We start from the raw sequence: 27,121 nt of genomic DNA, 5'->3' as shown, positions 1-27,121 counted from the left end.
TGTCTCTGGCACAGGGAAGTCGGGAAGAGCAGGCTGTGACCTTTGTCCTGGGAGTTTCGAAGAGGAGGGCACCCGTGGGTGTAAGCAGAGTCATCACCACACGTTGCCTATGATTTACATAAACATTAGGTACAGGCAAAGCTGGCAGAAAGCAAGTTGGCAAGAAGCTATACCCTGATAATTCCGTATTAAATACTACCACTTCGTTATTTGCTGAAAGTGTCTTTATCTTTCCAAGTGCGATACGATTAAGCCCAAACCTGGAAAATAGGGAAACAGACTTCAAACACCTGAGCAATCCTTAGACTCATTTGCCTTCATCACAGCCCCTCATCGTCCCTGCAGAAGTGTCTGCAGTCGGCTTAATTTGCACTGATCAAGGCCTCATAACCTTCCTCCATCTCCTTTGGGCGCTATAAAGTCAATAAATACAAACATTCAAAAATATAACATAAAGGAATAAATTAATTTTTGTTTACAACTAAGAGGGAAAAAGACACCGCCTTCCCCCGAGGGCAGGAGCCATTCCGCAGGGAAAGGTTCCAGGTGCCGCCGCCGCAGCGCCACCGCGGCGACCCGAGACCCCCGTGGCGCCCAGGGGTGGCCCTGGCGTGGGCGCTGCCCCGGGACACACCGGGACACACCGGGCACCTCCCGCCGGGCACCTCCCGCCGGGCACGTTCGCTGCCCCGGGGGCAAGGCCCGCGACCCCCGGCCCTCACCTGAGGGAGCGCCGCGCTCCGTCCCGCCCGCAGCAGCTCCCGGCGCCGCCGGCACCGCCCTCCCGGCCCGGCCGCCTCCCGCCGGCCCTGCCCGAGGCGGCCCTGCCCGCTCCTGCCTCGGCAGTCGGGAAAGGTGAGCGGAGTTACGAAATCACAGAGCCAGTTTCGTTGGAAATGACCTACAGATCTCTGCGATCGTCAAGTCCAGTCTGCGATCCAACACCGCCATGTCAACCAGACCATGGCACTGAGTGCCGCGTCCAGGCTTTCCTCAAATACCGCCAGGGTTGGTGAGGCTGCCACCTCCCTGGGCAGCTCACTCAAATATCTAATCACTCTTCATGTGAAGAAATTCTTCCTGATGTCCAGAGCCTCACCTGGCAAAGCCTGAGGCTGTGTCCTTTTGTTCTGTCGCTGGTTCCCTGGGAGAAGAAGCCATCCCCCACCTGGCTACACCCTCCTTCCAGGCAACTGTAGAGAGTGATAAGGTCCCCCCTGAGGCTCCTTTTCTCCAGGCTAAACAGCCCCAGCTCACTCAGGCGCTCCTCATGGCATGGGCACTCCAGACCCTTCACCAGCTTCCTCCTCCTCGATGAACGAGGGCTGTGGGGATGGGCTGGTGTCTGGGAGGACAGGACAACCCGGGCTTTGTTTAATTTAATAAGGTGATGTCCCTGTGTCCTACAGTGCTGAGGGAGAATTTGGTAACGGTGACAGGATTTAAAACTTGAAGGTTAATAAAGTTGAAATTCAAGGTCCTCACAGGTTGCCTTATTCTTTTTCTAAAGCCACCTCCATTGACTGGCAGCGTTCAGGCAGAAAGCCCCACAGAATGGGGGTTTGGGAGGGGGTGAAGGGAAGGAGGTAAAAGATAATTGATGAAGCTTGTGCCCAGGAGCAGGTGTGTGGGAATGGCCTGTGTTACACTAGACAGGTTGCACAGGGAGGCAAGCAACTCTCCTCTGGTGCAGAGCCATGTTTTGGATAAATAGCCATTTGAATGCATGCAGTCTCCTTCCCTGGTGCTCTGCTGAAGCCCTCCCTGTGGTGTATCGGCAGGGGCTGTGTCACCCCGCTGCCAGCCTGTGATGTTTCTCTTACAGAGGAACAATGTGCTGGTCTCCTCAGGATGCCTTCTGTTGGTGTTTATAATCTCTTTTTGGAGAGAGTCTGAACAGGCTCTTGAACCGGAATTGCAGCCAATGGCTCATTGGTTGTGCAGTCCTGTACACAAAAGCAGCCTGTGCCTGGGAAACAGGATGATGGTGTTAACATGACACCGTGCCCAGCTAATATTGAGCTTTGGAAAGCTTCCCTGTGCTGTGGCACTGTCCTGCACAAAAAAAAGCTGGGAGCAGGAAATCCCTTTCCTTCCCAGAGCTTTCACAGCAGCAAGCTTGGGGTACCAGTGCTTTGTGATTTTGGGCTAAGATATGTAGCCTTTATTGCAGTCCCATGGCAGAGGTAAATCCAAGATCCCCTGTAAGTAACATGCAGGTAACAGAGGAGCTGCTGTCCCTGGAATGAGGAGATAGCTACAGGAACTGAATGCTCAAAGCACTCAGTATATTTTGAAGCGTGGTAGGAGTGTGATTCCCTGCTCTGGCCGAGCTGTGTTAACAGCTTCTTTTGCTGTTTACCATTTTCACCTTGCCTAGACCTCTTCTGCTTTTCCTCCCTTTAGCTGTACGCTTCTTCTTGCTGTCTTGCACCAACTCTAGTGCTTGCTTGATCACATAATAATCCAGTTCTGCTTGCTTTCCAGCCAAAACCAATTTACTTTCTGCTGTTTTAGTGAGTTGAATTGGCTTTGTGCTGCAATCAAATGTGCACTGGAGCAAGGACTTGGCAGAAGCACATGTCCCACAGGGAAGAAACTGGGGGAGGGATGGGGGAAGAGGGCTACCTCTCTTGGCAGCAGTGAGTGGTGACTGTAACTGAAGCCCTGATGAGAAGTTGCACTTTGAGACACCACTACCCATCAGTTGCTATGCCTTCTCAGTTTGGGGCTGTCATCTGGCTAGCAAAGGCAGCCTAACAGCAGGAGTGTTTTACTGTTTTGTAGCTTTGTTTGTTTCTAATTCCTACTGTTTCTATTTAAAGGTTGTTTAAGCTAGTTTGGCAGACTTAACCCCAAATATTAGGGTGCCTGCATGAACTCCATTCTCCTGTCTAGATAACAAATATTTGGGAAATTGATTCACCATTTGCATTCAGCAGAGGATACCTACTCTTGATGGAGAGTTTGAGGAATTACATCTCTCTTCTGGTGGGCAGGTTTCATACAAAGCTGAAAAATCACAAGGAGTCATGGCTGGAAATAGATTTTTTTGTAGGGGCTGAAATATAAGAGTATCCTTGACAGCCACTGTTTGCAGTATAACTAGTAGTTTTGTTAAAGCATTTCTCCTTCTGGGCTGAAAGGGTTCAGGTGTGGCCGTTTTGGTTTGGAAGACTGGGTGGAACTGAAGGGTAAAGGACTGGGTAAAATTCAGTGAAGCCGGTGGGCAAAGTAAGTATCTGGAAGAGTTTAAAGTCATTATGGAACCAGGTAGTTGAAATAACAGGGTCACAACCAACACAGAATTACAACGTGAGATCTACATTTAAAAAAACCTTAACTCTATGACATAAGGGTTTTTCCCTGGAGACTCATAAAGAAAATACAAGATAGGTAGTGACTGCTGGAGTTGCCTATATATGACATAAGAACCAGTGAAACAAGCCACAGAAAATCATGCTGACTATGGAGAAACATCCAAATGTAGGAATAGAAGTGTGATTCTAACGAGAAAATAATGAAGGAATTAGATATTGTACTGGCTAAATTTAAATGACAACCACCAAGGAAAAAGAATAGATCATTTGTTTTTACATTATTGCAGGTGAAAGGATGCTGTGTTGTATGTAAGCAGATGGGTTTGTATCAAAGATGCACTCAATTCTGTCATCAATTTCTCTTTGTAATAGAAATAACCTTTGGGACTGAATTTTGGCTAGCTGATGAAGTCCAGAGGGACTGATGTGCAGAAAATGAAGTGTGAACTGTTTTGATATTTTTTTTCACCTGGTAATTTACTCGAGTAGGTCACATCTGTGTCCTGGATCAATGTAGTCCTGGATACATGCTGCTGCCTAACAAAACAAAGCAAAACACAACGAAACACAATGAAACAAAACAAAACAAAAAACCTAAAACCTAATCTAGGTGCAGGGTACAAGGTGCTATAAATAGATCTCCAGGGACAGATTTCTCCAGCCAGGCAGGCAGGGCACCACTGGAGTTTGTTCAGTCTGACAAGAACACTAAGCTCCTGAGATCAGCAGGACTAAAATTAGCTTTGGAACACTATTTTCTACCCTTGTGCTGCTGCTTTTATATGAAATCTGTTGTTTATTGTTATAAACAACAAGAAAAGAATTTGGATTGAAGGCTTTTTTTTCCCCCTTTCTTAAGGAGATTTTGAAATCCTTGGTCTTTGGAATGGGAGGTAAATTCAGTTTAGGAAGTAATTGGTTATGCATGGTCAAATTTTTTCTGTGCTAATGACGAAAAAATCACAACACAAAAAATTTCTTCAGCAAAAGAAATGTAAACAGTCATGACTGATTTAATATTGTATCCTTGGTGTGTGCTGTTACAAATACTTAATTTTAAAAGCAGTGGAACCATGAGCTTCTTTTATTTTTGTCTTTGGAAATGTGTGAATTGTTTGGTCGGTAGCTGTTTCTCTTACAAGGCTGAGTACTTCCCAGCATCTTCTGAGTAATTGTCTAGCTCTGATTTAGAGATCTTACAACATGGCTCTCTGAAGAGAGGGATTTTGTCTCACTGAAGCTAGACCCTGACTGTGGAATAGCCAGTTTCTGGGACACATCCAAAACAGGCTGGAGGTAGTGAGGATGTTTCTATTGAAGCCTTGAATCCTAAAAGGCTGTTATCTGTGGGCCCCTTCATATTTACATCAGCTTGAAGTACAGAGCTGTAACACCAGCCTCGGTAATGCTCTGCATCACCACAGCTGTCAGTTTCATGCTGGCTTTCCTCAAGTTCTTCTGTTGCTGGCCACCCAAGATGTATCTGAAACCTTATCATTCATTTTCTTTTTCTCTGTTCCTAAATGGAGATGTAGTAGACTAAAGCCATTTTTTCCCTTCTAAAATGTTGAGCAAAACCAAAATGGCTTTTGAAATTTGAGAAACTGTTAGCATTAAAATTTCTCCCTCATTTCTTAACAACCCATTCTCACAAATTCCATCTGTGTTGTGCTGAATTTGGGGGAACCCTTGTCTGTGTAAATCTTGGAGACTGTCTGCAACCCCATACTTAGTTTTCTGTAATAATTTACCACTTCAATGTGAAAATATGTCAGGACTGAAATTTGCTTTCAGAGGATTTTTAGACCTTTTGTATATCTCTGCAATCTGGACTCCTCTAAAATTCACACTGGTGGACCTTTGTGCAGTGCTTTTGTCTTGACCATCCTAGAGGTCTCAGTAGTCCTGGGCTTCTCATTCTGTGTGCCAGTTTGCAAATGGCCCAAAATTGCAGCAAGAGAAGCTATCTGGGAGCTCAGGCCACTTCCCTGTCTCTTGGCATGAGCACATTGCATTCCATTTTATATTAGTAAAATATTTATGAAGTTTTATTAACATGGTAGGGGCTCTTGCTCTCTCACCAGAGGTAGCAATTACGAGCAGCCTGCCTTCTCTCTGTTTTAATCTACTCTCCCATCTAGTGTTTTTCTTTTCTCATCTGGACGCAGATAAAATCCAATAACAGGGTATTTATTTTGTGGACAAAACGATCAGAGTTTGAGTCAACACTTGGGGCAGTCATTGGAAAGATTTCTTGTGCATAGAAATTTATGAAGGTACAGAAGTGCTGGGTTCAGTAATCGTGCCTTAAAAGGTATTGAAACATTTGTTCCTGAAGAAAACACATATTCCTGGGCAGCTCTGAGCTATTTACATCTGGATGGTCTGTCTGGGGCTCTAAACATCAGCAATTGTATGTGTTAAGAAGGAAAAGAGGTATTAAATTTAGGTGTCCTGTTCATGCAAACAATTTGTCATTCTTTCTTCCGACCTCCTGAAAAAGAAATGCAACAGTGGCATCCTGTGGCCCGAGCAGTTCATGGCAGGTGGGTTTGGTTTAGGGCAGAATCTGACACCAAGGTCTTCCTTCACTGAGCGGCAAATGGATCGAGTTGTTTCTAAGTTAATTTTCAGAAGAAGCCCACAATATTTCAAAACAGTGCACATTTAAAACCTGAAGTAAAAAGCTGCTATACGCTTTTCAATCAGGATTTTCCACAACTTTATCTTATTCTGCTTATTTTTCTACCAAACAACTTGATGTTTGGGACAGAGAGGATTAGTTCAGTTACTCACTGAGGAGACAGGACTTCTGCATTTCCTCCAAAAACAGGAATGGAGGAGAGACTCCTGTTTCTAATTAACCCACAGTTTAGTGCAGCATACTGGGTCTAAAAATGAATGCTTCAGGGAAGCTCAATGAAAAGAAGATAAATAAGAGTTGTTTTCCTCTGCACCTACATCATACCCAAGTGCTCACTCCTGCACAGTGTATGTGGGTCACTTGAGTTTTTGGAAGTCCTGGCTTTAACTTGTTTAGCTCGGACAGGCTGTGATTTGCTTACCTCCTCTATTGGCAGCTGTGACCACCAGGCTCTCTCCAAAAGCCTTCAGGCATGCCAGAAGGCACCTTAATGAGGAATATACAGACTCACCTGCAGTCATGTGGGCAATTGGCCAGCAAGCTGCTGATAGCCTCTATTTTGCTTCTTCTCCCCCTGGTTTTATGGTGGCTTCTCTTCTGTAAGAAAGGAGGTGTTAAGGTGGTTTATTTTAAAGCCTCTTCCTTCCTACTTCTTACCTTTGCACACAGAGGTGTAAGTGCTGTTGAAGGCTCAGCATCAGGAAGGAGTGGGGGGAAAAATGAAACAACTTTCTTTGGTTTAGTTTTTCATTTTCTTGTATCCAGGAGGCTCTGCACGTTTTGAGTTATGTATCTTGAGAACTGGAAAAGCATAGTAGGGGCAGCTGTCCTCTGCTGCCTGTGCATGGAAAAACCTGTGGGCATTCAGCTTTCTGTTGTGCAGGAAGGTCACCATGTGATGGCTGAAGCAGGAGGCAAGGGAACAAAATCAGCAGCAGGCAGGGGCTCAATTGTTGCCTTTAATGACGAGTAAGTACTCTGAAGATTTTTGTGGAATTGCCTAACTGAGCTTGCACCACACTTTTTGGACGGTATTAATCCCCGGGCTGCCTCTTAAAACATGGACATGCATGAAAACAAACAAATGTTGAGACTGGCAGTGGCTCCAGAGATGTTAACCCTGCTCCTTTTTGTCAGTTAAACTGACAAGCCAGATAAGAAGAGCCGGTGTTGGTATCGTCTCTTGCATAACAAACCGCTCTCGACAAAAGAAGCAGCCTCCTGTCAAACGAATTTCCTTTACAACTGCCGAGGGGACTATTTTTAGTTTCATCTGCCATTCTTTACTCCTTAATCATCGGCTTCGCTTTTTCTCAGTTTTTCTCCCTTTTCCCCCTGCACAGCTAGCTCCGGTACCAGGTGCTGCTGATAATTGGCAGAGGAGGAGGAGGGCACTGGGCTCTCGGCTGTTCCCCGTTAATGTGTGTCTGTATGGGATGCTACTGACCTTGCCATGTGGAGCTCAGCTCTGGGCTTTGTGTTTCCACCTTCAGAGAAAGGCAAACAGACCACTCTGAACCTAAATGAGGAATGTCAAAGACCAGCAAGTGAATGGGATCAATTCTAGCCGGGAAAGGGTTTTTTTAGCTAAGGCTATGTTCAGAAACCCTGTTTCAAGTTGCAGGAGTAGAGCTACAAATGTCCAGTGTTGAAGTGACATCACAGACACACTGCATCAGGCAGCAAATTCTTCATATACCATTGGCAAAGCAAAGCAGTGCCTGGCTTTTCCACTGGAGAGAAAGTTCAAGTGCTTTGGGAATGATGGTGTTTGTTTTGTTGGTCTTTACTCTGTGGTACTGGCTGCTTTTCCTATTGATCTGCTTGAGCCACTGCATGTTTGTAGCCTTTTGAGCAGCAGAATAATTCTTGTCTTCTGGCTGAGATATAAAACAGCAGTCCTGCCTATCTGTAACCCATTAGAGATTTTGTAGTGCTGTTTGCAAGCTTAAGAGCATCTTAAGGCTTTAGTTATTCAGGAAGCAACGCTGCTTTGCTCAGTTGAGCATACTAATTCAGTCAGGTCCATCATCCTCCCAGCATCTTTCTAAAGCCTAATTCAAGTGGGTTTTTATGTATTCTATACCTTCTTCCTCCACAGTATGCAGAAGCTTCAAGTAATGATTGGTTTCATGCCCGTGGTGATTCTGTAGAGTACAAGTTTTATACCCATTTTATAGATGGATTTGAGAAACACAAAGGCAAAGGTGAATAGTCCAAAGTCAAGAGGGAAATCTCTGGCAGCAGAGGACATTATGGTTGTGTCACCTGAAGGAACTTAACAGTACTGAAGTTAGTGTACTAGCTAAAGTTTTCCAGGGAAGTGCCATAATTTTCATAAACAAGGAACCCCTAGAAATGGTCAACAGTTTTTATCACTGCTATTTTCTTAACAAATATGAGTTTTAAAATTATACAAGATGTTTGCAGAAAATGTATTTATTTTGAGAAAGTGAAGTAACATTTATTGGATTAGAACAAAAATGAGTTAAGTTTATAAGATTTATAATGTAAATGTTCCAACTGGTCTTTTTTCCTAGTGTAAACAAAACAAAAACCCCCCAAAACCAAAACAAAAACCAAAACCAACAACAACAAACCAACAACAACAAAAAACCCAACAAAAACCAAAACGAAAGCAAGCGAAAAACAAAGCTGGAAAGAAAGCGAAAAAGAGACCTGGTTTCTTCAATGAAATGAGAATACTAATGTATCGTTTATGGAAAAAATAAAACTACATCTTTTTTCAGGCTTCCCTCTCTTTATTCTTAGTCTTTTCTTTTTGTCCTTTAACTGACTAGTGCAAGTGTAAGCAATCTCCTTAACCCTAATAAACATGCACCAGTGCTTTGAACAACACTCATTAGCCAAGGAAAATGAGAGGGAGAGAGCTGGGAAGAGGTCTTATGGCTGATGACAGTGGCTCCTTGTGAATTTGGTCGCTTTACTGTCCAGTAGAACAGGGATCTCCTTAGCAATTCTTGCTGGCTCACCTCCTTCCATGGCCTGGCTTCTCATTGTGCAGTAGCCCCCAGATTCATGCACCTGTGCTGGGTGCATGAATTACATTACCTGGTGTAATCCATGTATAGCAGGATTGTCTGTGGGCTTCTCAAAGGCTGGTTACCCCTGGCTGTGGCATACACCACTGTGCAGCCTACAGTCTGAAATGAAACTGTTCCTGCTTTTCTTTTCCCAAAATACCAATTATTTGCTGTTGCAAATAACTGGTATGTTAATTATATTGCTATTATATGTATATATATAATACAGTATATTTGCTTTTGACAATGTGACTTGTTACTTTCAGCTTTCTTTATTGGGACATTTGTGAAAATCTGTTTCTGATTCTGCTCTTTTGAAATCTCTGAATTTGATTTTGGTTTAGGAGCTGGAAGTAGGGAAAACATTAAAAGCAAGATTAGTTTTGTATTTTGAAGATGCTTGAAAGACTGCCAGAGAGCTGTCAGGTTAGTGATGACTTGTGACATGTAAAAGCAGACAAGCAAAGGTTCATAATAATTCAAGATCTGTTGAAAACCATATTGAAACATGGCTAGCAGTGAGGGTTTTTTTAAGAGAAAATTTTCATTGTGCATATTCAGACTCAGAATTTCAGCCCTTACTGGGAGAGAAAACTTGTGACTTTAGCTTTATGGGCATCCTTTGGATTTTGCCTCTCTTGCTCAGATTTTCCGTGTTGTCATCCCAGTTCATCAATCACATCTCTTCCTGGCAGGTAGGTAAGAGACATTCCTGCCTTTAGGTGTCTCCACAGGTGGAGTCCTCATTTCCCTGCTGCCTGGGTGTGTGAAGCCTTTCTTTCATGCATTTATCTACTTGTTCAGTAGTTCACTTCCCTGCCTCTCAAGGCTTTTGTTGCTCTATAAAAAGGAGCAATTAGCTGAAACTTCTCCTGGATCAGTGGTGTGAGAAGTACCAAGAAACTTCTTGATGAAGAGCCTAGAAAAAAATCTCTTCAGTTCCACTGGGTGAAGAGGGCCTGACCCTCAAAATTTCCCACAGCATGTTAAGAGGATTTGGGAAAAGATCTGAGGGAAAAATGAGAACTCTGCTTTCAGAATGGCCATGAAATGAGAAAGCCAAATTAAAAAACAAATTTTCCTCTCACACTGTGTAAAGGGCTCTCTGCTGAACAATCACCAGCTGAATGCATATAAGAAGCCGCCAGCAATCATTAAGCTCAATTAACCATATTCTTGTGCCCATGATACATCTGTAGATTATTTAAACAAAGTGATGGTGGGCAAGGAGGAGAGGAAAATTGAAGAAAAGAGGTTCTGCTGTGAACACTCGTACCACCATCACCCAAGAAATGCTGTAATACAGAAACTGGGTCAGAGACAGCCTTCCCCCTCCATGCTGCTGTCAAAGTTATTTGAGTGTCTATTGAAACCCTCACAATAGAAGAGTTTGGCTCCTGTATTTGCTGAGCAAAACTGTTTTGTATTTCTTCATTCAGAAAAAAACCTGCTGGGTAATTTTCTGAGCAAGTACAATGCGGCAGTTCAGTAGATCCCTGAAAGCTGATTTCTTGGTGATTTGTTTTTTGTTTAATAAGACACCAATGCTTTTATTTAGCATTTCAGAATTGACATGCTGAATCTGTGTTTAAGAGCCATAACCTCTCTTTTGCCTCTGTTAGTTTTAGGACTGGTACTGGTAGTCTTCCTCCAAAGTCCAAAACATTGTGGAAAGTCTCTTGAGAGGTTGTCTTACTGATGATTTAAATCTAAGTTAATTTCTTTAGTTCCTTCTGGGATGATTGAAGTAAAAGATATCCATTTGGAAGCGTGGCTCGGCTAAATTTAAACACAGTTCTCTTCTGGACTCTTCCCACTCCCCTTTTTAATCCTGAATTTGAGTCCTTCATCCTTGTTTACACCTGTCCCATTAGCAGTCTCAGCCTTCCAGTGCGCTCTGTCTGCTCTGGGATTTTTCTGTCTTGTTTTTCTGGCTTCTATCAAGGAGTCCCAGTGGCTCTACCTTGTCCTGAAAAGAAACCAAACTACATTTCATGCTCATAAGGACAGTGTGCACAGATTGTCAGCAAGCACAGAACTTGGGTGTTTGGCTGTAAGTAGTGACATTGTTCGGCAGTTGTTGTTAGCCCTTATTCCAAAGGAGACATAAGTGAAGTAAAATAACAAGGTCCAGAGATTGAACCTGTTTCTGAGTTAATAAATTCTCTAATTTCACTTCCCCTCCCTGCTGCCCTCAGCATGCAGGGAGGAGTGAGCACATGTGCCCTCTCCCACATCTTCCCCCCAGTATAAAATGCCATTTCTTTCCTAAAAAATGCCCAAATTGATGGACACTCTGGAGCTGGCTGGGGGACTTAATTGGCCATGGAGCCCCAAAAGGTGTTTGGGCTGTGGCTCCTGGGAGTTGCACACCCTGAGTAGTTATATTGTGTGTTAAGGAGGCATGTTTGGGAGTGACAAAGGAGGAGGAGATGGAACATAATTTCCTTGTTTTCTCTGTTTTCTCTGTACCTCAGTCTACTCTCTGAACAAGGTATTTAATCGTTATCAAGCAAAAGTGAGAACCTTTGTGCCCATTCATATCTAGCTTATTTCTGATTCTTCATCTTGTTGTGTGTTTAAAAGAAAAAGGAAAATAAAGGAAACAATACCCTGGGTTGGGTGTTAGCTTCAACAGTGAACAGTGATCTCTTGAGCTACCTTTCTTAACAGGCACATAGTTACCTATGTCAGCCTCTCTTCCTTGCATCCTAAGCACCAAGAGAAAGAAATTGAAATTCTTGCCATTCCACCCGATTGCCTAAATTTCGGGAGAAACTCAAGAAAAGAAGCTGTTTGCACCCTGAAGTCTGATGGCAAAATGACTTCTCTTTTTATCAAGGCTAATCACTTTCCAGCCCTGTCTCTGGAAAATCTTCTATCTGTAATAATCAAGTCAGTATATATGACATAGTTTTTTGACAGAACAATATTTCTTAATAATTTAGTAGCATTGTACACACACAAAAACAGAGTTATAATTAGCTCTCATCCCTAAAGTTGGAAGAGCTTTTCAGTTCATTGGAGGCTGCTGGCCAATTCTCTTATCTAATTGGATGAAGTTCCTACTTTCTCCCATTTGTATAATGTCTGCTTTTACACAAACTCATTAAGTGCAGCTGTACTCCAAGTTTCTAACAACAGCCCCAGTGAAGACGAGGCAGAAGTTTAATAGCTGTTCTGTTCTCTCTTTTTCATCTGATCTTAATCCATTTTGGTGGTTGATGTGTGCCCAAACATCTTTCCCTAGCACCTAATTCTACCCCCTCTGGCTTTTTATTATGAATTATATTAATAATTAGAAACCAGACAAATTGCATAAGATTGATCTGTTTTAAAACTGGAGACTTTACAGCTTGCTTTCAAGGAAGATGGATTTAAAGCAATTATTTGTTTCTGTGAGGCATACAGAAGTGATTTTTCCCCTTCATTTTGAAGCTGGCATTAAGATGAAATCACATAATCACTACATGATTCTTTAAATCTTCAGAGACATTAAACTGATTATACAGGTAGAATAGCAGCATCATAAGGTTTTTCATTTAGATGGATTTTTTTTGCAAAATAAATACATTTTAAACCAAACAACACCTCCCCACACACACTTTTGTCAGTCTGACTGCTTTTTTTCTCATGTTGCTGTGTGTAATTTTGAATTTCTACTTAACTGAGTATACAGAGTAATAGAAAGTCTTCATTTGCCAGAATTCAAATTTGTCTTACAGTATTGCCTATGTACATTTAAATCACATTTAAAAAGAAATGTTTACCACACACTTCCAGCAATACAGAAATGTCATTAGTATATCATTGGTATTAGAGTGATTTTATAACTCCTATGGATGTTTTTTTCCCAATGAAGAACTATTCCAAGGTTTACTGGGGAACTTCCAGCTGTATAATTTCCTTTCCTTACTGTGTTCCATTTTCCCACCAAACAAGGGAGGCTGTAGGAGAGAGGGAAACTCAAAGAAGTTTTCTCACATCGTTGATTGTTTCATGAGGACACATATCTGTGATGATAAATGCTCTTGCTCAGATAGCTGGTGATAGGGAGACATGGGTGACAATAAGGATGACATTCTTTGGCACTGGGGTCTGAAGTTACAGCTGTGTATGTGAAATGTCTGCAGTGCAAAAGAGGGGAGATAGCAAAGAAGCACAGTGAGACATCAGTGGAGGGACTCCCTCCTAAGCCCAAATTGAATAAGAAGGGAAATTTCCCTTTGTTGGTGCTCCAGCTCCTAGCATCGATATTCCCTTCAGTGCTCTCCTGGCTCTGAAGGTCACCAAAGGCTTGACCCTTACAAGGTTCACAACACCCTTAGCTCTGTCTAGCATTTAAAGATGCAAACATCTGGCAAAATTCAAAGGCCAGTATGAATAGGGAGGACCTGCTGAACCCTGCTTCCTCTACCTTAGAGTTTTCCTTCAGTTCAGGTCCTCATAAAGAGGTACCAGAGTTGAACAGTTTGTTTCTATTCCTGTGAGTGTATGAAGACTGAGCAGTGTTGTAACCAAGTCCTAGTCAAAAGACCTTTATGTCAAAGTTGGCAAAATTCAGGAGTGGAGGTTGAATATCAGTCTTCTCAATAATGACACCAAGAGGTAGTTTAATTCTTTGTTATAATATAAAACTAATCTTAGCATGAGTCACAAGTAGTTTTTTGACTGATGTCTCTAATCAAAAACTAAAATCTGTGAACATCTCTGGTTTTCAGATAACTGGCTCCATCTGTAGACATGTTCCATCCTAGTCTCAATCCCTGTGTAGACAAATACAAAACATGGGCATCCTTGTTTAGAGTCCCATTTGTTGTCTCCACTGGGCCTGCTACCCAACAAATACATAAGATAAGCTTGTCTGACATTCAAAAGTGAGAACATTTAGGTCTTTTCTACCCAATAAAGACAATGTATTCTAAGTGTGCAAGCTTATTGTTAGGGGAAATATTTATGTATTAAAAGAGCTCTTATAATGCTGGAACATTTGTTTTGCCAGCTACAGTCATCATAGGTACATCATTAAATTTACAACAGTAGCTGCTCTCTGCTAATTTTGTAATGTTTTGACAGAACTTAACACATGAATGTATGTTTGTGCTACTAGTCATCGGTGAATCATACCACTTAATTGGATGGCTCAAGAAGATAAATAGATGTGGTCTTTGGGAAATGAAAATGGCTTCTTTCATTTGTGACTGAGTTTGTTTGTACACTGCTTTTGTTGGAAGTAGCAATTTTTGATGGGTTTTATGGAAAAGGCGGTGACTTATTTTCCTAACACTTGAGTGAGTGGTGATAGTTGTTGGAGGATGTGATGACAGAAGAAAAGCAGGTTTTAATTTTGGTTTTGAAGTGGGTGGGGATGGGCAAGTGGATACTCAAGACACATTAATGAAGTTATGTTGACAACTGCTAAGTGTGAAGTCTGTCATGTATTTCATTGCAATGAATGTGTCTTTATAAGCAAACTGCATTGGAGACATCTGTGCAATTGTCAGCTGTAATTAAAGGATGATTCAGCAGTGGACATACAGTTGAAAATGAAGGACAGAATATTTTTTTTTATGTGGGTGTGTATACTTCTGTTTGCCAAAGTGACATATCTTTTTGACTAGCTAATTCTTTCCAAGTATCTACTAAAACAAAAAATTATTTGACTATTTTTTTTTCATTTTAAAATACAATTTCCACAGTAGGAGAGAACTTGAATATTTTAAGGCAAGCAAATTGATGCTTTTTGGTCACATCCTTGTTGGTGGCATTCTGGAGATACATAGAGAAATTACTTCCAGAAAGACTTGGGAAAGCATGAGGTAAAACATCACTTGTCAAGCATGCTAGATAAGCAAAGCAAAGGATAGTGCTTAGTCCAGGGCACATCTCTGCTTGCATGTGCCATGCTCACTTGTAACACATGCTGCAGCTGTGTGTCATGGTCCATTTTCCTAATACCTTTCTGACTGTACTATGGATTTTGATGTTGTTTTCAAAGGAGCTTGCAAGGGACAGCTGGGGTTTCTCCTCATAAGGGATGAGCAATATTCAGGATGGCTGGCTGATTTTTTTTCCCCTGCCACATAGCTTCCCATCACAATCAGTCTGAGCTTAAGAAAAGTAAAGGTATTTGAGGAAGGATTTAGGCTTTTCTCAGGGAGCTGAATAGCCTTCTGTATCAGTTAAAGCTGTTCTGTAGCTATCAGTACTCCACTTCCAGTGCAAGTACTGGAATTTCTCTTCCTAGCTCCAGTTAATATCAATGGGAGTTTCCCAGTAGATGATGATTGGAGTAGTTCTCAAGTGGGTAGCCTGCTTTGAAAAGCGTGTGATGTGAAGAGGAGGTTAAGCCTATCTGAACCTTGAATACTGTCTCATCTCTTCTTGGAGGTAGCTGTATAAATTTTTCTTTTTATAATTCTTGAATATCTTTTATGACCTCTGGACTGCCCTGCCTTTCCCCCTCCATCTTGGCAGAAAGCAAGAAAGGAGCTACAAAGTAACAGCACTGAGGTCTAATTCCAGAACTGGAAGTTGTTATTTGGATGTAACTGGAAGCATTGCTATTTGTCCTTGGTTAAAGATTGATTTTGTGTCTCTAATGAAAACACAGGGATAAGGAATCATGCTGATTTAGGTGGTAGGCAGCTGGAATGAAGGGCTTTTTAGGTACCTAGTCTGTGAGGTGAAGGAGTGAGGAGGGGCTGAAAATGAGCATCTTTGTTTAAAATACATCTGTTTCTTTTCCATGGCCATGTTTTTCAAGTGCAAAAGGTATCAGCTTCTTTTAGAGTTGCGAGTTGGAGGAAGCTGTGCCTGCCACTAGCAGTAAATGAGTTACTTAATGGGAAGAATGTTTGCAAAGCCTGGAGAGAAATAACAGCTGCTTTTTTAAGTTAAAAAAATCCAAACAACCTCAAACAAAAAAACCAAAAAGAACCACCAAAACCCCCAAACCCCAACCCTATAACATTTCAAAACTGTAGCATGATCGGGGATTTTTTTTTTAAGGCCTGGATGAAAGGAAATTAGTAATGTGTAGGGGGTGCTGAGTGGCCCAGGCACCTCACCTGTTTTATTCCTAGCTGCAGAGGGAATTCAAAGTTTGACATCAGATGTAAAGCAAACCCAGAGCCACATGAACTACTAGCCAGCTTCCTTCAGCAACATTAATTTACAGTCTCATGAGAGAGCACTTTGGCTTGCTGCCAGTTTTGACTTCAAGCAGCATTGTGGGAGGACAGAGCAGTGCAGGCAGTGGTCCCTTTCAGGCCACGGCATCTGGGCACTGGAGCAGACAGCCCAGGCTCCTGGCTGGGCTCCGGTGCAAACATTACAGAGTACGTCTGTGGCCCAGCTCCCTGCTGAAAGGCAGCATTAATTATCCCGCATTAATGATCCTGCAGCTCCATGGCTCTGCGCTGCCTGCCCGGTGCATTACAGGCTGCTGGCATCTTGATGCTGCGGAAGTGGGCTTGCCAAAACTCCTGTCTGAGGTTGGCTGACGTGTTTGGCACTGCTGAGCCCTGCCAGTGGGTTCCTCCGCTGTTTGCTGGGAAAAGGGCAGAGCAGGCCAGGAAGAGGAGCTGTTTAGCCAAAGTCTCTTTGGTTTGCCATTGGCAATGCTGTGGGATGACACAGTAAGAGGTAGGGAGGCATGATCCCTCTCAGCTTTTTTCCAGTGATCCCGTCTTTAAAGAAGTACATTTCCAAAGTTCCTTGATGCCTGCTAGGGTGTTTTATGTGACTCGTGGATTCTCTTTCCAATCTTTCACTGTTTTCTTTTGCTTTCTTTTCAAACTATCCATCATATATGGATATCCCATCCCTGGAAGTTGTTGAGGCAAGAGTCTATGTGAAATCTCAACTAGTGAATGGTGTCCCTGCCCGTGACAGGGGGGTGGACTAGATGATCTTTGAAGGTCCCTCCCTACCCAAGTCATTCTATGATTCTGTGAAAGGCTGTGCAGTTTGAATGCTAAGCATTCATGCTCAGGCAAGTGGAGGTGTGTGTTGTCACTCTAGTGACTGGAGGGTTGAACGCAGAAGACAGCAAGAGGTTTTTTGACAAGTGACTTGTTTTGAGGGTTTTTCTGAGTAAAATTTAAGTAAATCAGGGGTGATTACTTCCACTGCAGCAGTAATGTACAGTCTATTTTTCTTTGTCTGTTTATTTTCTGAACACAGCATTTTCTCCTTTCACAATTTCTGATGTAATTGCCCCAACAAAGGGTGTATCAAAGTTGTTGCCCCACTAATATGTAGACTGCATTCATTGACTTTTTATGTGTTTGCATCCAATATGCTGATCAGTTCATAAGATTATTGGGGATCAGTGGAACAATTAATCCAATTTTGGGATCCATGACAATTGACTAAAAGAGTCTTTTTTGAAAGACTACATAGTAGTTCTATGGCACGCATTTATGTAATTTCATTACACAAAGTGCTTCTCCAGTGTAAGCTTTCCCCTGCTGGGTCAAGTTGACTAAATGCTTTCTGCACTACTATAAGTAAACTTTCTGCAACAGGGCTTTTTGGGGAATGGATATGGTGGATTGACCCTGGCTGGATGCCAGGTGCCCACCAAAGCTGCTCTACCACTCTCCTCAGCTAGGCAGCAGAGAGAAAATATCATGAAAGGTTCCTGGCTTGAGATTAAGGGCAGGTAGAGATCACTTACCAATTACCATCATGCAAAACAGACCTGACTTGGGGAAATTAGTTTAATTTATTGCCAATCAACTCATGTTAGTATAATGAGTAATAAAACCAAACCTTAAAAACATTTTCCCCCCAAACCCCTCCCTTCTTCCTGGGCTCAACTTCATTCCTGATTTTCTCTACCTTCTTCTCCCTGAGCAGTGTAAAGGAACTGCTGTTAGGAGTTGTAGTCAATTCATCACGTGTTGTCTCTTTCACTTGTTCTTCCTCAGGTGGAGCAGTCCTCACACTCCTCCCCTGCTCCAGTGTGGGGTCCCTCCAACAGGAGACAGTCTTCCACAAACTTCTGCAATGTGAGTCCTTCCCAAGGGCTGGAGTTTTTCTCAAACTTCCATGGGGTGCAGTCCTTCAGGAAGAGGCTGCTCTGGCATGAGTTCCCCCAGGGGGTCACAAGTCTTTCTAGCAAACTTCATGGGCTCCTCTCTATGAGTCTGCAGGTTCTGCCAGGAGCCTGCTCCAGCACAGGCTTCCCATGGGGTCACAGACTGCTCTGATGGTCTGTGGGTGAATCTCTTCTCCACCATGGACCTCCATGGGCTGCAGGGTCACATCTGCTTCACCATGGTCTGCATCACGGGCTGCAGGGATGCCTGGAGCAGCCCCTTGCCTTCCTTCTTCATAGACTTGGTGTCTACAGGGCTGTTTATCTCACATATTCTCACTCTTCTCTCCAGCTGCAGTTGTGTGTTTTCCTCCCTCACCTTCTTAAATAAGTTATCCCAGAGGTGGTGCCATTGCTGCTGATGGGCTCAGCCTTGGCCAGCAGTGGGTCCATCCTGGAGCCAGTGGACACTGGCTGTAATGGACATGAGGGAAGCTTCTGGCACTCCTGTAGCCCCACAGCTACCAAAACATTGCCATGCAAGCATGATACAATGGGATAAAGATGGGCTATTCTAACTAGATGGTGCTGGATCAGGTGCCATTCATCCCCCCACAGCCCCTTAGCGTGGTCTGTGGCTGCTTTGACAGAAATGTGCCTCTCCATGCCAGTGGTCTACCAATGCAGAGACTTCCAAGGTGCTCATGCTCACAGTAGCACAGCCTGAAACATGCACTTTGGACATTATTGTTAATAATCCATGGGCAGTGTCATCCACACGTATTGCACCTTACCTCCCAAAGGGTCTTTGTGTTACCAGAGGGGTAAGAAGAATAATAGTCTAGAAGTCACAGGTAGGAAAGGGCAAAGTGTACTTACCGGGTATATTAAGGATCAGCAGAGTTTTTGGAGTGGGAGCGTACAGGTGGGGAGAAATTTAAACAGGCACAAAACTCAAGGATATGATTAACTAGGGCATTGGACAGCTTCTCTGACCACATAGGCAGAGAAGTGCCTGCAGCTTATCAGGTGGACAAAGAAAGAGAAGGAGGCTCTTTTTCCATCTCATCCCCAAATAAACAGGTTGCCTGACTTCTGTCTCTGTCACCTGTGGCTTTATAAAAGTTTGCCTCAGTACTGTCTGCTCCAAATGGACACTTTCAGCTGTATGACCAGGACCTTTTCTGAGTCCAAATTTTCACCACAACCAAGGCATTGAATTCCCACTATTGTGATTGTGCTTGTAGTAAGAGTTCTGGAGGACACACACAGAGGAGGGCAGGCTGATGTGTTTCTCCAGGACATCCAAGAGGTAACTCAGTACATTTAATATGAGTTGCGTAGGTCAGTACCAGAATAGGTACTCCCACTGGAGAAGAGGCGTCTTCCAGGTGAACTAATCCAGAAACACTCTTCATTGTTCTTGTTGCTTCAAGATAGCAAGGAGTCTGTCTGCACTACCTTTTAGAAGTCTTAAAAAAATTAGATGCACATGTTTTTAACTGACATGTATTTATCCCCGTAAGATTTTAGAGATCCATTCTGGATATTTTCAGTACTTGTGCTCAACTGTAGTGGGGAGCAGTGAACTACAGCCTATGATGGGATGCTTCAAGAGCTGCCTTGTTGTTTGCCCATCTGAGCAAATCACTTTCTTGCAGTGCACAAATCTTGACTCCATTGTCTTTTGCCCAGGGTAACATGTCCTCAGAGGCAGATCTGGATAGCAAAAAGTTAGTTCCAAGCAGAAGGCAAAGGTCAGTAGTTACGTGAAACTTAATGTGTTCCTCCTTAGGTCAGTTGTTACATGAAACTTAAATGCCATGCAGCTGGTACCCAGCCATTCATAGTGGAATGAACTTCACTTTCTACCACTTGCAGACTCCCATTAAATATTTAACAATTGAGGAGGACAAAAGCAGGAGCTATAGGTATTGTGGGATGGAGAGCCTGCTGCTGCAGAGGGACAACTGCACACTGCTGCTCGTGCAGCTTCAGTGGAGACTTACAGTGCTTGAAACCACTTGGGAATGTTTTGAGGAGGGAGCTTTCTGGTTTTGGCCCAGTAAAACTTTTTTTTTACAGTGCTCCTACCTAACTTTCAGACAGCCAAACCCCGCCTTAGTTATCAGGTCTAAGGGCGTGTTTTTTCTTTATCTGGACCTCTTCTGTTCTCCCCATCTGCTCACTGTGTTTGGTCCCAGCGGTAAGGTAAGCATTTAATCCCAGGTGCTGATCTGTTAGCTTTTAAGAAAAATGGGAGTTATCTGAGTGGGCATAAAGAGAAGAATCCCTGAACGTGGTTTTGCTGAACTCCCTGTAGAAACTTAACCCCATCTTCCTTTGTTAGATTTTAGCTAGAAAAAATGCAGTTCTGGGGCTGCTCTCCTCCAAGACCTTGTCTTCTTATTTCACAAAATAATGGCACAGAGAAATGGTAGTACTTGCCCTACTGCAATGTGGTTTACCTTCTACGTTGCAAAGGTTTAGTAACCTCACTCTCTGCTGGACAGTTAAATCCCAGAGCCCAGAGGACAGAGTCTGACATTGCATTCTGTTGTGTTGCCTCTTCTTTCAGTTTCAGGCTGACTTCCTTCACCTTCTCTGTCTTCATGGACACAGACAGAGGGTAGATGTTTTGCCCATGTGCCTGAGTTATTCTTGAAAAGCATTAAACTGTGAACTTCAGGCACTCAAAAAAGTGCATCCATGATGTCACAGTGCACACATTTGGCTACAAAACCCTCTCAAGAAGCTGGTTAAATTCTTAAAGCAGTTAAATACTCATTACCTGAACACATTTAGCTATGTTCTACCTGAGTTAAAGCCACAGAAGGTAAGAGGCAACCCTTGTAAATCAAGGGCGAGTTAACAGGACCCTGTAAGAAGCAAAATACCTAAACACTATTTGGAAACTTTTTGGAAACACTTTTTGGTCATAACTGTAGGAAACCTTCAGCAGTAACAAAAATATTTCTGTTGCTCCTGTTGAAACTTGCTAATGTGCATTTCCAGCTTGTGGTTGCAAGAATGAAACCAGTTTTAGCAAATAAACAGAAGAGCCTTGCTGCACTTTCTGCAAGGCATCAAATGAATAGGAGGGCAGAAAGGGTGACACTATCTTTGGGTCCCAAAGTGCAGACTGCACCTGGGGGCTGCATTTCACACAGCAGCATATGCTCAAACCTGGGACTGCATCTTTGTGGGCAAGGCTGGGGAGTACTGGCCACTGCTGAGCAGAACAGGTGAACAGAACTATCAGGAAAGAAACATAATGTGTCATTTATGGGATTACACCCAAAATGTTTGAGTGGTTTTTATCGACAAATCCTAAACAATGCAAATGAAAAACATGTCTCTCACAGTGTGCTTTTATTATTTTTTCACAATATAAACTAGACAGACATGGAAAGTTTAATGGCAGCATGTTCTCATAACATTTTAAAGACAAAGAACAACATAATCATATTAAATGATGATAAACTGACAAACTACATTACCATACATACATCATCCAAAGGTACTGGATAAACAATATCTGCTTATGTACATTTATGCTGGTGATAATTAAAATTCAAATATTCAGAGGAAAAGGAAAAAACCTGCTATTTAAATTATAAAAATATATAGTTTTTGTGTGGAACTCTTAATGCTGTATTACTTTTTGAAGATAATTTCTTTGTGTGATGAAGCTGCATTAACTTAGTATAGAAGTGTAATTTAAACCAAATACAGATTAAATTAGCTCTTTTGTCTACCTTGCATTTAGCCTTGTTGGAAAGAGAGATAAGAATGAAAAATAAAGCTGGACTTTTGCAATGAGAAAGAATTTTTATACCCATAAATTAAAATACGTATAATTTTTCATATAGTACTGAGCCATAACCTCGTAATAGAAATAAATGATCTTGCTAGTTTGTTCAGAGATAGAGAGAGGAAAAAAGAAGAAAGGCTTTAAACATACTACTTCACGATACTTTTAATCAATAGGTTTGTGAAGCGCAGGCACACAGCTAAGCAGTGTCATGCTCCAGGGTCAAAGCATGCAGTCCAGACTCTCGCTGCCTCAGCTGGGGAGACTGCATGGACTGGGGGGACTGGGACCGTGTTCTCTGAACTGCATCACCTTCGTGTTACCTTTGCACATCTGGTTTCAGACTTCTTTTTTCATAATTGCTCCTTCTTAGTGCAAAACTACTCAGGCTATATAATCCCCAATCATAACAGCAAACTGATGAACTTTTACAGACTAGATAATTTTACGATAATTTACCTGTAATTTTGTAATTGCAGATTTTTTAGTAATCACAGCCATGTAGTGCACACATTTGTAGCTGCTTTTAGTTAACAGTTATTTTCAGACTATCTTGAGTGAACTCCTGCAACATGTGAAACTGAAGATTTTCTTACATACCAATGTCATTCTCCGTATCTTCCAGTTCCCTTTCTCATCTCTATATGTATATCCCTGTTACCTCAACAGCCCCATTAGTCCCTTGGTGGATCCAGTGCTTGTTCCATTAAGAAATGTCCTCTGTATCACCTCTAATTTCAGAATACTTTTGCACAGTTTTTTCATCTGTTCCTAAGTAACTGATTTATGACAGATCTCAGGTGATCCTACAGATTATTTTTTTTGGAAGCAAAATACTTCTCTTCATTATTTTCTTAAAAAATAGAGTGAAAAAGAATTAAGGACACCTAAGCTGAATATAGCAAAACCCAGTACTTCTCTTTGATGCCTATGCATTTGCTGTTTTTAAAAAGAATTAACAAAGTTCTATAGTAAAAAATAATTGTGGGGTCTCGGCAAGCTTTTTCTCTGCCCTTATATCATCCTTTTTCAATGGAAAGGATGAAAGATAAACAAATTCCAGGTAGCACTCATCTTTAACCAGGGAGATGGTTTAGTGATCTCTCTATTTCCCTCCACTTCTGACCTCTTCCTTCCTTTTTGATCTCTGGTTCTCTACACCTAAACACTTCAGAATTGCCCCTCTTTTAAATTTTTTTTCCGCTTTTACAATTTGGATATGGTGGGAGTGGTCAGATGTCTATGCATACACAGTGACAGAGGATGGGTTTTCACTGAAGCGTAGTCTTTGAGCGTGGAAGTGTGTAAGGCATTTTGTGGAGAAAAAAAATCTTACATGGAAGTGTAATGAAGAGTAGGAAAGACAGGAATTATTGCAAAAGAAATACAGGAGTGAGAAGAGAGGATTTTATTTAAGAAGTTCAAGCTTTTATATACATTCAATGTTTCTAAATGTTTTCTTAATAAATGTATTATCAACTATCATTATACCTAATGCAGCCACAATACTGTACTATTCTGCAGTCAGGATGGGAAAACTCCATCATCTCTTTAATAAAATAAAATCATCAACAGTCATCATGACTCTTCTCTTTGCCTGGTACTAACAAATACACTGGTAAGTCCAGTGAGTAGACACAACAGAACACAAAATCCTCAGTATTCATTTAATTGTGTATCATGTGTCGTCTTCATATTATTTCTAAAGCAGCTTAAAAAAACTTTAGCCATTGGAAGGTATCAAAAACCAAAACCCCATTCAAATTATCCTGGTATTATAGCAGCACTGGAATTGATATTTTTTTATACTTTTGACAATGTAAACCTTTAACAAAACAAACAATGTTGAAACAATTTGAGGTCTAATAGTTCATAAACTTTAATGGGCATATGGGCACAAATTGAAACGAAGACTAGATTGTGAAATGAAACATAAGCTCAATAGCAGCCAATTCCAGTTGTGCAATTGGCTGCAAACAAATTCTGTTTGTAAGCTGAGATAAAAAACAAAGCCCACACTCAATCCACAATACTCCTCAGTTCCTCTGATTTGAAATATTTTTCATAAAACCCCTACATGACCATGCCCACTTCTTAGAGAAGCACTCTGAAAGCACTGCAGGTACTATTTGTCTGATGATGGGATTTTTCCTTTTCCTTTAATCAAGCATAGTTCACATTTTTGTCTTCTTAGAAATATTTCCTTTCTACGTTTCTATAAAATTAAGTAATTTCAAATCTGAAATGTAAGCTTGCCCCATCTTTGCTCATACAAAGTGTAGGTGCCACGACTAAATAGCAGTAAAAATGCTGAGATGTACAACTCTTAAAAAAACCAACCAAACATAAAAGCAGCTTTGAAGACACAATATCAACTACAGCCTTAACATTGAACATATTACATTCCCGAGTTACTGGAGATATTTTGCATATAATGCCACAAAGTTATTCAGCTGAAATCTTGAGGTTGGAGCTACAGTTTATTCACTGTGTATTTTTCACCCTTTGAGCACTTATGTATTGTACAGTACATTTTATCCAGAGCTTTGCAAACTTTCCTTTTATATCTGGACATCCATTTACTCACAAATCCCACATTTCAAAAGTTTCATAGAAAAAATAGAAGCGCAGGATTTAAAACATTTGAAGCTGGACATTTCCATGCCTCAGAGCAGCCCCTGGGACTCAATGCTTCAGAGTCTTCGGTTTCCAGGGGACTCCTGGCCCCCATCGAGCTCAGGGAAAGCCGTGCTTTGAACACAGGTCTGTTTATAAAACTGTGTTATGTACTCTGTGTTAATTTCACATGCGTTGCATTTTGTAACAAGAGCAGATGTCTTCACGCCTCCCCCTCCCCCTTTTCCTTCACCCTATTTTCACTTGAGATGACAGTAGGCACCTGCACAACAGAGGTGTCAAAGAGTCCCTGTCCAGAGAGAGGATTTTGAGTTTCTTCATCAGCTTTTCTTCTGTAGAAAGTCTTAGGAGACTATTCACATGAAAGTATTTTGAGGGCGAGGGGCAGGATGATAAATCTCACTTTCCTTTCCTGTTATGAATATGAACTTGATTTTGGTGTCCAGTTTGATAAACAAGGATAGTCAGAGCTAATCTGTAACTTAGCTGCGGTCTGCTTTTTGCCAAATAAAATTAAGATATTTTTCAACTTTCAGGGATTTAGAGACCACATCTAATTGGTTTCAAACCCCCGGAGGAACTCTGTAAGTAAGCAGGATTAGTTGCAGATATGAGCCCACTAAAGTGGGACACAGGTCAGGTCTTCAGACTCCAGCTCTGCTCTGTTGAAGCAGGCACTTAAGGTCTCCTGATGTTTCTCTGTCAGTAGCCACAAAAAACATTTTGCTGCTGAGAAAATCATTGGAACAGCAATTTCCTGCGAGCCCCAAAGATTTAACTTCACACTTCTATTAAAAAAAAAATTGACGTGTGTTATGTGGGTATTGTGATTATGAAGTGATGGCACAGCTGGTAACTTGAAAACACGTGTTTTAAAGGCATAGGCAATCATATTTCCAACTGTTCTCCTGTAGGGATAGCAGTGTCCTTCAAGAAGTTTCTGTCTTGACTCCACATATGTACCATGTTGAATTGTTTACTACATCAGTTCTTGCCAGCAGGACAGGGTGAGAACTTTGTTCATGCTGACCTTGTCTTTCAGATCCCTCCCAGAAAATGCTAGGAAATTCAACACAATTTGGCAGTTTTTAGCAGCTCAAGTAACTGCCCTTGTAAGTGTAAGCAGGTAGGTCTTTGTCAGTATATTCGCTCTTCGGAGATAAAATAATCCAGCCAGCGGCATTAATTAAAAAAAAAAAGAACATAAAATACTCTGGGGCTCATTAAAGTTAAGAATAACAACATAATGTGATGACAGATACAACTTGCTGAGGTTCCGAAAATAGCAGGTTAAAATGTAAATATCTTTTAATAAATAATTTTCCAGCAATGTAAAAATAAATGATATTTCCTTTGGCAGTAATAGCTGATTTAATCTTTCGCTGGGAAGTTGCTTTGCTCATAAAATATCATTGTGCTACAGAAAAAAAAATATTATTTTGTTGTTTTGAAAGACTTTTGTAATCCACAATAAACTGGGTGACTCTACTTATGTCCGAGATAAGCGCCAAGAGTGATGCAAGCTCCCACCAGAACCAGACTCAGGATAGTCTTCAGAGAGATCCAGGAGAAATCGAACAAAGGCCTCATACTGTTGCCATACAACTCCACAAAGGCATCCTACAAGGGGAAATAGTGAGAAAAGGAATATCAGAATTGCAGATACTGGTTTTTTTGGGGGATAGGGAATGGGGAAAGGGAGGCAACTTCTTCACCCTCAGGGGTCACCCAACAATCCCACTGGCACAAGAAGACCACACAAACCTATTAAAATAGTGATTTGGGAGGTCTGTTTTGTGTGCTTAAAAAAAAGTTCTCCTGCCTATTTCTTTATAAATATTGCTGAAATTACTTATGGTTGTGAGTTCTGCTTTAGGCACGCCTAGTATCATAGAAAAGAGAGAAGCAGCATTGTAAAATATAAGTTACCACTATTTTGGTCCTAAATGTTGTCTATACAAACACACACAAAGGAAGTAGATGAACCTTCATTCTCCAAATCTTTTCATTTCCACTGGATAAGGAGCATCTGTATTACAGGTCAGCTTCATTGAAAATAAGGCAGAATTTGTTTGGTTCCTTGGGAATGGGCTCAGAAGACTTTGTGTAGTAGCCACAGATGTTTCTTCCATATGAACTGAAGGTGTTAGGGTTGTGTTACACCTATGATAATCTTTCAAAAATTGTCACCAAAAAGGGTGATGCCATGGTCCAGTGCTCTAGGAAAATCTGGTCGTGCACGTAGGCACCAAATGGAAAGGCTGTTTAAGAAGCAAAGATAAAGTTTTTGTGACTCATAAATACAGTGGGATTTGACTGGGACTGGATTGGTGATACTCTGCACGTAATGCCTTTCTTTCAGGCTGCAATTCCTAATGAGCATGACGCTTCAGCGCATTCCTCAGAGACAGATAAACCATACTCTACGGCACGAAAGCAGTAAATAGCCAAGCTGAATGACTTTAAAAATGTGACAAAACTGATAGCATCATTTATGGAAACTCTTTTACTGTGCTGCCAATTAAGGTCTGCTCCCAAGCTATTGCAATAAGCCCACGAAGCAGCGATCTAATGTGACAGTTTCTGTCTCTACTTTTATTACCCTAGACTTCCCAT

At 41.8% G+C, this 27,121-nt stretch overlaps 1 protein-coding gene across 1 annotated transcript in view; it reads right to left on the bottom strand.

Moving 5' to 3' along the window:
- Positions 1–21,408: 21,408 nt before the first annotated feature.
- Positions 21,409–27,121, bottom strand: part of BCL2 (BCL2 apoptosis regulator) — a 96,394-nt gene continuing 90,681 nt past the window's right edge. The window contains exon 2 of the mRNA XM_030969043.1: positions 21,409–26,125. Within this exon, the coding sequence (XP_030824903.1) occupies positions 25,991–26,125 (135 nt within the window). The 3' untranslated portion in view covers positions 21,409–25,990. The remainder of the gene's footprint in view (positions 26,126–27,121) is intronic.

Source organism: Camarhynchus parvulus, chromosome 2, assembly GCF_901933205.1.
Source record: "Camarhynchus parvulus chromosome 2, STF_HiC, whole genome shotgun sequence".
NCBI lineage: Eukaryota > Metazoa > Chordata > Aves > Passeriformes > Thraupidae > Camarhynchus > Camarhynchus parvulus.
The sequence above is the reverse complement of the archived record's forward strand: the minus strand, read 5'-3'. Positions and strand labels throughout refer to the sequence as shown.